This window comes from Typopeltis vanoorti, chromosome 7, assembly GCF_054136105.1.
Source record: "Typopeltis vanoorti isolate ZY-2024b chromosome 7, IOZ_Tvanoo_1.0, whole genome shotgun sequence".
Lineage (NCBI taxonomy): Eukaryota > Metazoa > Arthropoda > Arachnida > Uropygi > Thelyphonidae > Typopeltis > Typopeltis vanoorti.
The window spans coordinates 65,579,525-65,595,984 of record NC_143555.1 but is presented as its reverse complement, the minus strand read 5'-3'; the positions used below and the strand labels follow the sequence as shown (position 1 = coordinate 65,595,984).

Genomic DNA, 16,460 nt, shown 5'->3' with positions numbered 1-16,460 from the left:
ACAGACTAAAAGTCAAGTTTGCGCCTGCAATTGATGCAAGTCTAACTGATCCCACAGGTAGTGCAGGACCAGGGCAACTTGTGGCAAAGGTGGAACAAGCTCCGATCACTAATCTTAATATTTACCCTTAATGTCAAAACACATCTCCAAGAAGATGATGTATGATGTTTTGTATTAAAGGCAAGGGGCCACTACCCAGACCGGTTTCGACCTTTATTGAGGTCTCGTCAGTGGGAGCTAGGCTAGAAATAACAAGATTTAGTAATACAGAGCTTGTAAGTATTTCACCAAAACGAGTTACCATAAGGTGTTTTAACCTTATTAAATAAAATCTCTGGAGGAGATATATAAATGTAGAAAGTATTTTTACCTTGGGTATAAATATGTTAAAGATACCAAGCAATTTTAAACCTGGTTTTACTCCATTTCCCAAGTAAGCAAACAGACTAAAAGTCAAGTTTGCACCTGCAATTGATGCAAGTCTAACTGATCCCACAGGTAGTGGAGGACCAGGGCAACTCGTGGCAAAGGTGGAACAAGCTCCGATCACTAATCTTAATATTTACCCTTAATGTCAAAACACATCTCCAAGAAGGGGATGTATGATGTTTTGTATTAAAGGCAAGGGGCCACTACCCAGACCGGTTTCGACCTTTATTGAGGTCTCGTCAGTGGGAGCTAGGCTAGAAATACCAAGATTTAGTAATACAGAGCTTGTAAGTATTTCACCAAAACGAGTTACCATAAGGTGTTTTAACCTTATTAAATAAAATCTCTGGAGGAGATATATAAATGTAGAAAGTATTTTTACCTTGGGTATAAATATGTTAAAGATACCAAGCAATTTTAAACCTGGTTTTACTCCATTTCCCAAGTAAGCAAACAGACTAAAAGTCAAGTTTGCGCCTGCAATTGATGCAAGTCTAACTGATCCCACAGGTAGTGCAGGACCAGGGCAACTCGTGGCAAAGGTGGAACAAGCTCCGATCACTAATCTTAATATTTACCCTTAATGTCAAAACACATCTCCAAGAAGAGCTTGTAAGTACTTACAAGCTCTGTATTACTAAATCTTGGTATTTCTAGCCTAGCTCCCACTGACGAGACCTCAATAAAGGTCGAAACCGGTCTGGGTAGTGGCCCCTTGCCTTTAATACAAAACATCATACATCCCCTTCTTGGAGATGTGTTTTGACATTAAGGGTAAATATTAAGATTAGTGATCGGAGCTTGTTCCACCTTTGCCACGAGTTGCCCTGGTCCTGCACTACCTGTGGGATCAGTTAGACTTGCATCAATTGCAGGCGCAAACTTGACTTTTAGTCTGTTTGCTTACTTGGGAAATGGAGTAAAACCAGGTTTAAAATTGCTTGGTATCTTTAACATATATATATATATATATATATAGAACGTTTTTTAACTTGGGTATATTATGTATTCAAGATGCCAAGTAATTATATATAAACTTGGTTTTTAATCCCATTTCCCAAGTAAGCAAACAGACAAGTAAGTCAAGTTTGCGCCTGCATGTAGTGCAAGTCTGAGGCAACTCGTGGTAAAGGTGGATTAAGCCCTGATCACTTTCCTTAGTATTTTTCCCTTAATGTTAAGCACATCCCCCTTGTGGAAACCACTGCCTTTAATTCATAGCATCATACATCTCCGTAAGGGGGATGTGCTTTACATTAAGGGAAAAATACTACAGAAAGTGATCAGTTCTTAATCCACCTTTACCACAAGTTGCCTCAGACTTGCACTACGTGCAGGCACAAACATGACTTGTCTGTTTGCTTACTCGGGAAATAGGATTAAAAATCAAGTTTATATAAAATTACTTGGTATCTTGAATACATAATATACCCAAGTTAAAAAACTTTCTACATCCATCTCTCATCCTGAGATTTTATTTAATAAGGTCAAAGCACCTTGTGGCAACTTGTTTAGGTAAAATTCATAAGCTTTGCATTACTTCAACCTTAACATTGTCAGGTCTTGCTCCCACTGATGAGACCTCAATAAAGCTCGAAACCAATATGGGTAGTGACCACTGCCTTTAATGCATAGCATTATACATCTCCGCAAGGGGATGTGCTTTACATTAAGGGAAAAATACTAAGGAAAGTGATCAGAACTTAATCCACCTTTACCATGAGTTGCACTACCACGAGTTGCCTCAGACTTGCACTACGTGCAGGCACAAACTTGACTTACTTGTCTGTTTGCTCGCTTGGGAAATAGGATTAAAAACCAAGTTTATATAAAATTAATTGGTATCTTGAATATATATATATATATATATATATGTAGAAAGGCAAATTTTTCTGTTCTACTGGCTGTTTGCCAGTAGAACAGAAAAATTTGCCTTATTTAACCAGAAAATTTGCCTTAACCAGAAAAATCTGGTTAAATTAAATAAAAATTTTTATAATTTATATGTAGGATTGCCAATACAGTCAACCAGTTGTCACAAGAGGACATCCATTTCACATACTTTTGGTATATCACATAATCTGGGCTTTTTAGCATGAAAAATCTAACTTTTTGATGGTATCATCATCCAAGAAGTTTGTGCTGTCTGACACGTGATTTAATTTGTTCAACTTGTTACTTGGTGGAATCTGATAATAGGTTTGTAAGTAGACCAATCTTAGGGCAGGAAGCTGGTTTTCTATTTATATTCCAGTGCATCCATAACAACAGTGCAATTTCCGATTGCCTGCCTTAAATTGTAATACTGCAGTTGTTCCTTAGAGAGTGCAAGTTCAACTCACAGGATGTTTAATGGCAGACATTGTACAATATAAAATCTGCACCACTTCAAACCATAATCAGCTGATGCAGACAGAAGGTCAAATATGTTTCTTTCAACTTGTTACGTGAAATCTGCATATGGAACGTTTTTCGGGAATGATGGAAAAATTATGTCCTTTAGCTAAAACATTAATTTCATTTTGAGTAGGTAAGAAACATGACAAGTTGATTACCCATTTGTCTGTAGAACCTTGATGGCGTCTACTTATCTGGTTGTCAATTTTTTTTTTTTTTTTTTTTTTAAGATTTTGTTTCGAGTTATAGAAGGTATTCTTCCCTGATTCTTTTCAGATGTTAGATATAATATTATACAATTTGGGAGTTAATGTTCTGTGTGTGTTGAGGCTTAAAGTGCTGTGAGGACATCATGTTGGAGGCATTGTATACAGCACTCGGAAAGGATTAAAACATATTTTAATACTTCCTATATTCATCTTAGTCACTGAGACATCTTCAGAGATTACAAAAAAAAATTAATGTAACATATACACAAATACCAGAGAATGCTAAGCTAACCACGTGGGTAACTCTAAAGTCCTAATTAGGTGGTGCGTCCACTATGCGCGATTGTAGGAGACCTAGAATGTAAGGTGGGATCTCTGATGATTAATGTTTCCCAAATCTTCGGAAATTTAATGCAACCGTATTTATTTAAATTTAGTTGATTTCTGAGAGCTGCTGCAGATTTTAAAAGTAGTCTCTCTTTTTGAATTTACTGTGGTGGAGCATGGTGGATTTTTCCAAGAGGATTGTATCATGGTTATTATTATGGGTATCTCCATGGAGTCAGTAGACTCATCATGGGAGACCCAAACTATCAAAACAATATCTATCATACCTCTTCTTGAATTTATTTACAGACGAAGAACACGCAACTGAGTCAGGCAATGCATTCCACTCGTTCACCACCCTCCAAGCAAAAATTCTAGTTCTCACAACCTTGTTAACCACACTTTTCCTTAAATTCTAGGGATGACCTCTTGTTCTTCCATCACTATCACACAGCTAAAACATCATCATCGATTTCCTGACATGTACCCTCAAGGGGTGTACAGGACATGATAGTATTACATGAAAAATTTACATCATTACAAACTTCCTATCTACAATTATCCTCCAAATCAGTCTGTTACTTGTCAAGACGCCAACATTATCAGATCTTATATTTCTATCGTCTAAGGCGCTTTGTACTGTATCAATCCACCTATATCTTGGTCTTCCTATGAGTCATTTTCCTGCTAACCTGGCAGAGAACACTTGTTTTGCTAATCTTTCCTCGCCCATTCTGTTTAAGTGATCATAGCACCTCAGATTAGCTTTGCTGACGCATTCCTGAATGCCGAACAATGTCAAGTTCTTTCCTAACATCCTAAATTTTTAATATGATATTGCCATTGATGCCATCTGTTCATGCCTACGATCTTTCTCAGGAATCTCATATCTGCAGTCTCAAGTCTTTGGTGAAGTGTTTTACTTCTGACCCAGCTTTCAGATCCATAACTGGTTTGAACACTGTCTTGTATAAAGCTAATTTAGTTTTCCGACTAATTTCTCTCTTCTTCCATATGAATTTATTCAATTGACTTCTTACCATACCAACTTTGTTAATTTTGTTGTCTATTTCTATATTTAATTTACCATCTTCACTAAAAATCGTGCCTAAGCAGCTGAAATGTTTTACTTGTTCAACAGATTCTCCATTCACAACACAGTTGACATTTTCAATTATTCTGCCTATTTTCATTGTCTTTGTCTTTTTATTGCTGACCTTCATACCATATCTATTACAACAGTTATTCAATTTAGTCAGAGAATCTTGCAAACTTGTAGCGGATTTATTTAGAAGTATAACATCGTCCGCATAAAGCAAAGAGCTGACATTAACATCTCCAATTTTGATATCATGTTGAATATCACTTTCCTTCATAATGTGATCCATATAGATAATGAATAACAGAGGGGATAATGTACATCCTTGTCTCACACCAGATTTAACATTAAACCACCTTCCTGTACTTCCTTCAATTCTAATTGCTGACTTACAACTCAAATAAAGACTAAATATTATTATTTAAGTATTAGTATTACTTGATATAATGTCTCATTTACACCATATAACTGTAGCGTATTGAATAGCTTCTCTATTGGCACCTTGTCATATGCCTTTTCCAAATCAACAAAACTTAAATACAGATCTTTGCTATATTCCCATGATTTCTCCACTAATTCTCGTATAGTGAAGATCTGATCCTGACAGCCTTTATTTGACCTGAATCCAGCTTGTTCTTCACCAAGCTTTTCTTCCACAATTCTTCTCAATCGTTTCTCAAGTATACTTGCATATATCTAACCAGGAACACTCATTAGGGATATACCTCTGTAATTCTCACATGCAGTTTTATTTCCCTTTTTATATATGGGTACTATGAGAGCTCTACTCCAATCATCGGGAATTCGTCCCTCTGTCCAGGCATTCTGAACTATGCAGTGCAGCCACTGTAAGACTTTTATACCTCCATACCTGAGCATTTCTGGTCTACTCCTGCTGCCTTAACACATTTCGGGTTTTTGATGGCTTTTTTCTACTTCAAGTATGGATATGTATTCCTGACTGCATGCCTGGTCACTGTTTTTGACCACTGTGCTGTCATCACTGCTTGTTTCATTTAGCAATTTTTTGAAGTAATTACTCTATACTTCAAGAATATATTTTTCTACAGTTTTCATATCACCTTCATCACCTCTGATTCTTTTACAGCACTCTTTCCTCCATTCCTAAGCTTCTTCAACAACCTGTAATTCTCCAACCTGGAGAATATTTTGCCACCTTCTTGATATTCACTTTCTATGTTCTTGCCAAAGTCCTCCCATGACTTTTGTTTAGCTAGTTTTACAGTGTTTGGCTTTTTTACATTTGTCTCTGTATTCTTTAAGAGCACAAGCTGACTTGTTTGCCAGGAACCTTTGATATCCTTTCTTCTTTTTCTTCACTGCCTGTTTAACTTCCTGTGTTCACCATGGAGTTCTAATTTTTCTATCCTTGCAGACAACTTCACCACATACCTGTGTAGCTGAATCAATCAGGATTTTCTTCAAGGCTTGCCACTAAATCTCCAAGGTTTGGTTCCGGTTCTCAAACTCTTTCATTTTTTCTTCAATAATCTTTGTGTATTTTAGTCTACTGTTCACATCTGAGAGATGTTCAACTTTTATTTGCTTTAAAACTTTCTTGCATGTTATTCTTTTCAAAATAAAATTCAATTTTATCCTGCTCAAGACTAAATAGTGATCACTTCCAATTTCAAATCCTCTGTACACTCTGGTGTCCTGCACCAGTGAGAAAACATCACTATCAACAATAACATAGTCAATGAGACTTTTTTTATTCCTTGCCTCTTCTCTCCATGTGAATTTGTGCACATTTTTATGGTGGAACCAAATTTTCTCCAAATTTTCCCAAAATATTTTTGTATGTCTCACAATCATTTCCTACTCTGCTATTTAGATCCCCAACAAGGACCAACTTTTCCTTTTTCATTGTGTCAGTTTCTTTTTCTAAAGCCTGAAAAAATTCCTCCACTTCTACCTTAGTAGAACCTTCTGTGGGACCACAGGCACAAATAAGTCTCATTGTCCAGTTCCCCATTCTCATATTTGCCCACATCACTCTACTTGAGACTGCCTGCCATTCAAGAAGATTAGGCTCGTATTTTTTGTTGAATACTATGACTACTGCTTCTTTTCCTTGATTGTCATTGCCTGAATATAACATTTTGTATTTATTGCTCAGAAAGCTCTCACCAGTTTTTGTCTTTTTTTTGTTTCAGTCACCCCTATTATGTCGATCTGGTACTTGTCTAATTCCTCAGCTAGCTCCATTTCTTTGCCATTCAGACTTCTTATGTTGATAGTACCAATCTTTTACTCTGTGATGTTGAGTTGTGGTGTGTTTTCAATTTGTTCCAGTAGCTGACTTTTCGCTGTTTGCCTTGGTTCCCTGGCAAAAACAATGGGAGCCTTGTTAAACTGGGCAACGCCCCAGCCGGCATGAAATTTTGTCATGTTGTACCATCATTCTATATTTTGGTTTAACCAATAAGAATACAATTTGGTCGGCTAAATCCCAAATTGCCAGCCCATCCTCGTTCGTTCAGTATCCAGGCAGATACCCAACAGGATGCACTACGAGAAGGTGAGGATTGGACATTAGGTCAGAAGCCCTGGTCTGTTCTCCGCATTCCTTTAAAGGCTATGTGGCGGTCTCCTCTCAGTTATACAGCTTTGACCCTTAAGCACTAAGCTGAACATTTCCCCTGCATCAATCTTATAAAAACCTTTTAGTGATTTAAATGTTTCTATCATATCCCCTCTTTTTCCCCTATCAACCAACCTCTACAATCCACAAGCTCTCAATCTATCAATGTAGGGAGCATTTTTTACATCACCAACTTAGTCACTCTCCTCTGAACCCTCTCTACCACCTCCTCATCTCCAAGGATTCTAGGTGCACAGACTTAAGCAGAGTAATTCAAATGTGGAAGTATCAACACCTTATAAAGGGGAATAATAACCTTTTCATCTCTGGATGTTAGTGTGTTCTTCAATAACCAAGTAATCCTATGTGCAATCTTGGACACCTTAGCAATGTGCTCTCTGAACTTCATCTCCCTATCCACCAACACCCCCAAGTCCCTAGCATTAATGAATCTCTCAAAGTACCATTCCATCAATGTGGTACACAGCTGCTAATCTTTTAATCCCAAAATGCATAACTTGACACTTTTCCACATTGAACTGACACCCATTATCTTTTGTCCGTTTTGTCAGTTTATTTAAATCATCCTGCAAACTCTCAACATCAGCTTGATTTTTTTATTGCGCTACCCAACTTTGCATCATCAGTAAACAACTGAATATCTCCCTTTAAGCCATTTCCTATATCATTTATGTACAAATTAAACAATAATGGCCCAAGCACAGAGTCCTGAGGCACACAACTGGTCACCTACCTCATCCTGGACTCTGTTCCTCCCTACACTACTTTCTGGTATCTCTCCATGAGCCATTCTCTTATCCATATCACCAGTTTAGTGTCCATCCCCCATCTGCTCTAATTTGCGCAACAGTATTCCACAGGGTACTGTCAAAAGTCTTAGCAAAATCCAGAAGTATCACTGTGTAGCAATTCCCCTTGTCAAACTCAGATGTCATTCTATTATAAAAAGATAATAAATTGCTAAGGCAGGATCGACCTTTAACAAAACCATGATGGCCCCTATATAGTATCATATTCTGATCCATCCATTTTTGAATTCTGTCCTTATCCAACTTTTCCAATACTTTTACCACCACTCCCAAGATGGTGATTGGTCTGTAATTAACTACCATAGTCTTAGAGCCACCTTTATGCAAAAGGAACCACTTTGTCTTCCTTCCACTCTCTAGGGACCATACCAGATTTCAAACTTAAGTTAAATAACCAATTAAGAGGCACTGACAATTCCTTTGCACATTCACGCAACACCTGAGCCAATATTCCATCTATCAAAAACTGGATGATTCTTGGATGTAGGCTGTTGAGGTGACTGAGGAAGGAGTCTAATGTGTCTGGGTCATGAGACCAAATAGAGACCACATCATCTACATATCTTAGCCAGATAGAAGGTTTGAGAAGGGCTGAGGGTCAAAGCTGTATAACTGAGAGGAGACCTCAACATAGCCTTTAAAGGAATGCAGAGAACCGACCAGGGCTTCTGAACTAATGTCCAATCCTCACCTTCTCGTGGTGCACCCTGTTGGGTATCTACTTGGATACTGAACGGACGAGGATGGGCTGGCAATTTGGGATTTAGCCGACCAAATTGTATTCTTATTGGTTAAACCAAAATATAGAATGAAGGTACAACATGACAAAATTTCATGCCGGCTGGGGCGTCGCCCGGTTAAACAAGGCCCCTGTTGTTTTCGCCAGGGAACCAGGGCGAACAGCGAAAAGTCAGCTACTGGAACAAATCTGAAAATAAACCCCAACTCAACATCACCAGAATTAAAGATCGGTACTATCAACGTAAGAAGCCTGAATGGCAAAGAAATGGAGCTAGCTGAGGAATTAGATAAGTATCAGATCGACATAATAGGGGTGACTGAAACAAAAAAGACCAAAACTGGTGAGATCTTTCTGAGCAATAAATACAAAATGTTATATTCAGGCAATGACAATCAAGGAAAAGAAGGAGTAGCCATAGTATTCAACACAAAATACGAGGCTAATCTTCTTGAATGGCAGTCAGTCTCAAGTAGAGTAATGTGGACAAATATGAGAATGGGGAAACTGGACAATGAGACTTATTTGTGCCTATGGTCCCACAGAAGGTTCTACTAAGGTAGAAGTGGAGGAATTTTTTGAGGCTTTAGAAAAGGCAACTGAACACAATGAAAAAGGAAAAGTTGGTCCTTGTTGGGGATCTAAACAGCAGAGTAGGAAATGATTGTGAGACATACAAAAATATTTTGGGAAAATTTGGAGAAAAGAGCAAAGCTAATAATAATAATGGCAAATATCTGTTGGATTTCTGCTCAGGACATGGACTGGTTATTACTAACACCATGTTCCAACATAAAAATGTGCACAAATTCACATGGAGAGAAGAGGCTAGGAATAAGAAAAGTCTCACTGACTATGTTATTGTTGATAGTGATGTTTTCTCTCTGGTGCTGGTGCAGGACACCAGAGTGTACAGAGGATTTGAAATTGAAAGTGATCACTATTTAGTCTTGAGCAGGATAAAATTAAATTTCATATTGAAAAGAATAACATGTAAGAAAGTTTTAAAGCGAATAAAAGTTGAGCAGCTCTCAGATGTGAGCTGTAGACTAAAATACACAAAGATTATTGAAGAAAAAATGAAAGAGTTTGAGAACAGGAATCAAACCTTGGAGATTCAGTGGCAAACTCTGAAGAAAACATTGATTGATTCTGCAAGAGAGGCATGTGGTGAGGTTGTCTGTAAGGGTAAAAAAATCAGAACTCCCTGGTGGACACAGGAAGTTAAAGAGGCAGTGAAGAAAAAGAAGAAAGCATACCAAAAGTTCCTGTCAAATAAGTCAGCTTGTGCTCTTAGAGAATATAGAGACAAATGCAAGAATGCTAAACACTGTGTAAAACTAGCTAAACAAAAGTCATGGGAGGACTTTGGCAAGAATATAGAAAATAAATATCAAGAAGGTGGCAAAATATTCTGGAGGTTGTTGAAGAAGCTTAAGAATGGAGGAAAGAGTGCTATAAAAGGAATTAGAGATGATAAAGGTGACATGAAAACGGGAGAAAAAGATATCCTTGAAGTATGGAGTAATTACTTTAAAAAACTGCTAAATGAAACAAGCAGTGATGACAGCACAGTGGTAAAAAAACACTGGCCAGGCATGCAGTCAGGAATACATATCCATACTTGAAGTAGAAAAAGCCATCAAAGGCTTGAAATGTGGAAAGGCAGCAGGAGTAGATGATATTCGACCAGAAATGCTGAAGTATGGTGGTATAAGAGTCTTACAGTGGCTGCACTGCATAGTTCAGAAAGCCTGGACAGAGGGACGAATTCCCGATGATTGGAGTAGAGCTCTCATAGTACCCATATATAAAAAGGGAAATAAAACTGAATGTGAGAATTACAGAGGTATTTCCCCTACTGAGTGTTCCTGGCAAGATCTATGCATGTATACTTGAGAAACGGTTGAGAAGAATTGTGGAAGAAAAGCTTGGTGAAGAACAAGCTGGATTCAGGCCAAACAGAGGCTGTCAGGATCAGATCTTCACTTTACGACAAATAGTCGAGAAAGCATGGGAATATAACAAAGATTTGTATTTAAGTTTTGTTGACCTTGAAAAGGCATAGGACAAGGTGCCAAGAGAGAAGCTATTCAATACACTGCAGTTATATGGTGTCAATGGGGCATTATATCAAGCAATACTTAGTCTTTATTTGAGTTGTAAGTCAGCAGTTAGAATTGAAGGAAGTACAGGAAGATGGTTTAATGTTAAATCTGGTGTGAGACAAGGATGTACATTATCCCCTCTGTTATTCATTATCTGTATGGATCACATTATGAAGAAAAGTGGTATTAAACATGATATCAAAATTGGAGATGTTAATGTCAGCTCTTTGCTTTATGCGGATGATGTTATACTTCTAAATAAATCCGCTACAAGTCTGCAACATTCTCTGACTAAATTGAATAGCTGTTGTAATAGATATGGTATGAAGGTCAGCAATAAAAAGACGAAGACAATGAAAATAGGCAGAATCATTGAAAATGTCAACTGTGTTGTGAATGGAGAACCTGTGGAACAAGTAAAACATTTCAGCTATTTAGGCACGATTTTTACTGAAGATGGTAAATTAAATATAGAAATAGACAACAGAATCAGCAAAGCTGGTATGGTGGGAAGTCAATTGAATAAATTCATATGGAATAAGCGAGAAATTAGTCGGAACATTAAATTAGCTGTATACAAGACAGTGTTCAAACCAGTTTTAACTTATGGATCTGAGAGCTGGATCAGAAGTAAAACACTTGACCAACGACTAGAGACCACAGATATGAGAGTCCTGAGAAAGATTATAGGTGTGAACAGATGGCATCAATGGCAGTATCATATTAAAAATGAGGATATTAGGAAAGAACTTGACATTGTCAGCATCCAGGAATGCGTTAGCAGAGCTAATCTCAGGTGGTATGGTCACTTAAACAGAATGGGCGAAGAAAGATTAGCAAAACAAGTGTTCTCTGCCAGGTTGGCAGCAAAACGACCCAGAGGAAGACCAAGATATAGGTGGATTGATACGGTACAAAGTGCTTTAGACGATAGAAATATAAGATCTGATAATGTTGGAGTGTTGACAAGTAACAGACTTATTTGGATGAAAATTGTAGATAGGAAATTAATAATGATGTAATTTTTTTTCATGTAGTACTATCATATCCTGTACACCCCTTGGGCCTAAAGGGCAGGAATTTGATGATGATAATGAGTCTATAGCTCGTTTTTAAAAATTTTCCATATAAAAATTGGCAAGAGAGGTGACCTCATGGCGGTTCCCCTCTATCTGCTTTTTCCTTTGCCATCAATTCTGGTTAAAAATAACCAGAATTGATGGCAAAGGAAAAGAGATCTAAGATGTCAGAAGGAAAAACGTTTTCTAAGCGTGTTAAGGTATCAATTAAGGGAATACTGGTAAACAGTGAGGAGATGTCAAAGCTTACCAATATGTCTGTGTTATTTAAAGTTAGATTTTCTATTAGGGGTTTCTATTTTATTTCTATTAGGTCCCTAACAGAAAATCTAACTTTAAATAATACAGACATATTGGTAAGCGTTGACATGTCCTCAATATTTACCAATATTCCCTTAATTGATACCTTAACACGCTTAGAAAACGTTTTTCCTTCTGACAAATTAGATCTCTTTTCCATCAATTCTGGTTATTTTTCTTGGAAGAACAAAATTTACAAGCAGATAGAGGGAAGAACCAGCATGGGTTCCACCCCCCCTCTTGCCAATTCTTCGAGTAAATTTTGCCAGCTGGTGAGTAGCTGTAGACTGGACAAGATAGTCTACAGGTAATTTTCTAAACTACATTTTAATTTGAAGATATCTAACATAAAGGGGCCATTCTAGTAACAAAAATTAATATAAGAAATTATATTTTTTTAAAAAAAATCAGTATTGATTTTAATCTTTTTATTCTTATGATTTATTGATCTCTCTCTTTTTGGAATGGTTCTCACACAAAGGAAATATTCTCCACACAATGATGCAACACCGCTAATCACTTTATCAAACTCCTATTGACTTATAAGTGATATCATTAATAAATAAGGGTCTCTAAGCAAGTATATTTTTTTCTTGGTGAGTAGGATTTTGCATAATTTGTTGTACCTGGCAACCCAGTTTTAGAAGTATGTATTCAGTGCAGTATGTTTGGGTCAGACAGCCAAAAACAATCTACCCAAGGGAGTGGAGGCAGAGAAGTTATTAGGATCATCCCACTTGAAATTCTTATTATGCTAGACAACTCATGGATGAGAGCACCTGTGCTTCATGGAAGAAGAGACAGCTACTGAGATAGATACTTGGCACTAAATTGTGGTGCAAATTGCCTTGAAGACTAACAACACCGAGAGTATCCTCAGTAGGGTCACTAATGAGGAAAAGATCTAGAATGTTTGAAGAGTGGCTTGAGTTATGTAGCATTCTGGGAGGCATGCGAACAATTTGTGTAAGATCATTGGTGATGGCAAAAGTCTTAGCATGTCTACCTGCTTGGTCTGTATCATCGAATGAGAAAGCCAGTTGGATATTACAAACATTAAATTCTACTAGGAAGAAGACTTCATCATTAGAAACATTGAACTAAAGAAAATCAACATTTAAACCACACATAACTTTCTTTTATTTTTGTGATGTTTAGTACAGCTATAGCAGTTCATGCATCATTTGATTTGGCAGTGATATTCAAATGCATTACAGCAGCAAGACCCAAAATGCTCTTCATCATTGGGTATTGTTGCCACTAATTTTTGCTTTGTGAGCAGGTACAGTTTTATTTATTCATATGGAGTTTCCTCCCTTTCCTCCCCCATCCCTATTGGGGCAAGTTGAGCCCCCCCCATGAGGGGGGGTTAAGTATTTATGGCTGTAGATCCGTGTGTTCTGGAGGCTGGTTTGCCTGCTTGCAGGATGAAAAACCTTGCTGTTCACATCCAAGACTGGCTAACTTGGCTATGGCTGAAGATCCTTAAGCTCATGTCAGTGACGGGAATCAAACCCAGGACACCCCACTCCTTCCCCAGGCATATGGTTGCTAACGCATAGCCACTAGGCTAAACCGTGCAGACAGCAGGTACATATATATGTTTAAAACTAAGGAAAACTGTTTTGAAACCACAGGTTGCACAAGGACTATTAAGTCCTTCTGAACCTACTGGCATGATTTCATTTTGGTGTGGAGATTTGAAGCAATCTGCTTTCAAAAGTAGAAAATGTCTAGAGAGCATAAGTTAATGTTTGTTTTTTTTTTAATCTGATCCACATGCAAAAGGCTGCAAGGCCTTTTGTATGTGAGTCAGATATGGAAAAAAATCCTGCATGGCATGTAATGCAAGCTCTAAGCTTTTCTCATGGCATGTGATCTTACTAGTGGGATGCTGTAAGCTTCCCACTGGTAAGTCTTCATATCTTCAGTGAATGCTTTCAAAAGAAAGATATAAGTATTTAGGCACTGTATGACCTAGAAGAGGAGGTCCCACATCGAGTCCTAGACTCCTTGGAAGAGCTCACATAATGATAAAATCAGTAAATGACTAATTACCAAAGACAAATCAACAAAAGGAGTATAACAATAATACACCTTAACATAAAAAAACAATAAAAAATGTTTATGATACTGTGAAGGAAAAAGAAGTACATTACAAACAAAAGCAGAACAAATGAATCTTTAATTAAACTGAACAATAGGTCTGGAATAAAAATCATCAATAAAAAACAAAAAAATATGAAAATAGGCAGGAATATAGAAAACTTCAGCTGCATTCTCAATGGAGAACATACAGACAAGTAAAATATTTCAGCTAGTCTAGCACAGGTTTTAGTGAAGATGGCAAACTAACTTTGGAAATGGACAACAGAATAAGCAAAGCTAGTATGGTGGGGAGTGAGCAGAATAAATTTATATGGAATAAGAGAGATATTAGCCAAAACACTAAACTAGTAAAGACTGTGTTCAAACCAGAACACCGTCTGTACTAATCCGAGAACACCGAATTTAAGTTATGGATCTGAGAGTTGGGTCTGATTAAAGATCACAGATATGAGAGTTCTAAAAAAAATTAGGGGGCATGGATAGATGGGATCAGTGGCAGAATCATATTAAAAATGAAGTCATTAGGAAGGAACTTAAGAATGCATTAGCAGGGCTAATGTAAGGTGGCAAAGTCACTTAAACAGGTGTTTGATGCCAAGATGGAAGTACAAAGTACCAGAGGAAAACAAAGACATAGGTAGACTGATGAAGTCAAAAGTGCCCTAGAAAACAGAAATACAAGATCTGACAACACTGGAGTATGACAGATTTTGGAGGAAAACTATTGACAGAAGATTAGCAATAATGTATGCTTAATTGTGTAGCACTATTATAGTAGTCTGTATACTCTCTGAGGGTACATATATTAGGAGATTAAAGAATTCACCCACCCCCCAAGAAAAAAATAAAACAGCCAGTAATAGATAAGAATTCTTAAATAATTAACAAGAGATAATTTAATTTTCATTCTGATGTGTAATGTTTCTTTTAAGCAAAGCAGATGCATAACAGCACAGTAACCGAAATGCTCCCACACAGAAACTAGTGGACTTGTGTTTGTTTTCTATCTATATTATAAAAAACTTCAAGTACTGTGCCATCATCTGGTCATGTAAAAAATTTTCCAGGCAGAGCATAGCAGGTTCAAGCAGCTGCAAAAAAAGATTAGTGGGAATTTGGCTGATGTGAACATGTTAAAATCTCTTATACTAATATTCTGTTATGCTGCTATTTTCACAATGAAATATAAACAGAAATTTTGCTCACACATAATTGACTTCACAATCCTTTGCTGATCCTTTTTCTTCCTGTGGTATAATATCTTTATCATCTGTTTTTCGTTCTGCAAGAGACCTTGCCTATAGAACAGAAAAGAACTAGCTGTATTTCAGTTTAAAAGCTATGTTAACATCATGTTTTATGTTGCAATAAAAAGATACTGATTAATCAATATATATAATTAGATCATAAAATACAAAATATTTTACAATTTTAGTGCAAAATTAAATAAACACCTAACAAAACAGTGTTAGCAACTAAAAATTATATGATGCAAAAAATAGAAACCAGTTTTAGGGCATATGAAAATTCTTGCATATGATCATTTGGGTTTGAGGTGGGCAACCTTTTTAAGTGTGTGTGCCAAAATCGCCAAATCTTTGATGCAAAATTTTTTCACATGCCAACCGAAATTTTCGGGCACATATTTGGCATCTTAAGTATTGGGAGAACCTTTTCGAATAATCAAAAAATCATACTAGAGCAGTAAAATCAAAGAATATTGTAAGAGTGATTATTGTAAGTCATGTAAAAATTAGTGATGGAATTTTTACTTAAAAGTCCTTCTACCCTGTTGATAACGTGGATATTTTTTATTTGCCTTTAAATGTAATTCTAGCTGTCATATACCACACAATTTAAAGATGCAATTTTTAACATCGGCAAAAGAGTAAACAATAATTCTGAATTTTTCGTTTCTGTTTAGAAATATCAATTAGATGTAAGTTTTTACAAGTTTTTCCAATATACGTATTTCTTTAAGGTTTGGAAAATATCTAAATCTCTCGCTGTATATATCCCCTCTTAAAAACTCCTAATTTCATTTCAAATGCCTTTAAGTCATCAAGTGTAATATCCAGTCTTACCAGAGCCCTGTAGTTTAAAGTTCAAATCATTTAAATGTTTGCAAAAATCTGCAAAAAAACATCAGTTTACAAACCCACATGATATCATACATTTCTTTATAAGACATTTGTTGATTTGTCAAAAAGAAATTTATCTCATTCAGAC

At 36.7% G+C, this 16,460-nt stretch overlaps 1 protein-coding gene across 1 annotated transcript in view; it reads right to left on the bottom strand.

The window, feature by feature from the left end:
* FRG1 (FSHD region gene 1) overlaps nt 1-16,460 on the bottom strand; it is a 163,869-nt gene that overhangs the window by 44,914 nt on the left and 102,495 nt on the right. Inside the window, exon 6 of the mRNA XM_090395319.1 lies at nt 15,438-15,529. Coding sequence (XP_090251445.1) covers nt 15,438-15,529 — 92 coding nt within the window. The remainder of the gene's footprint in view (nt 1-15,437; nt 15,530-16,460) is intronic.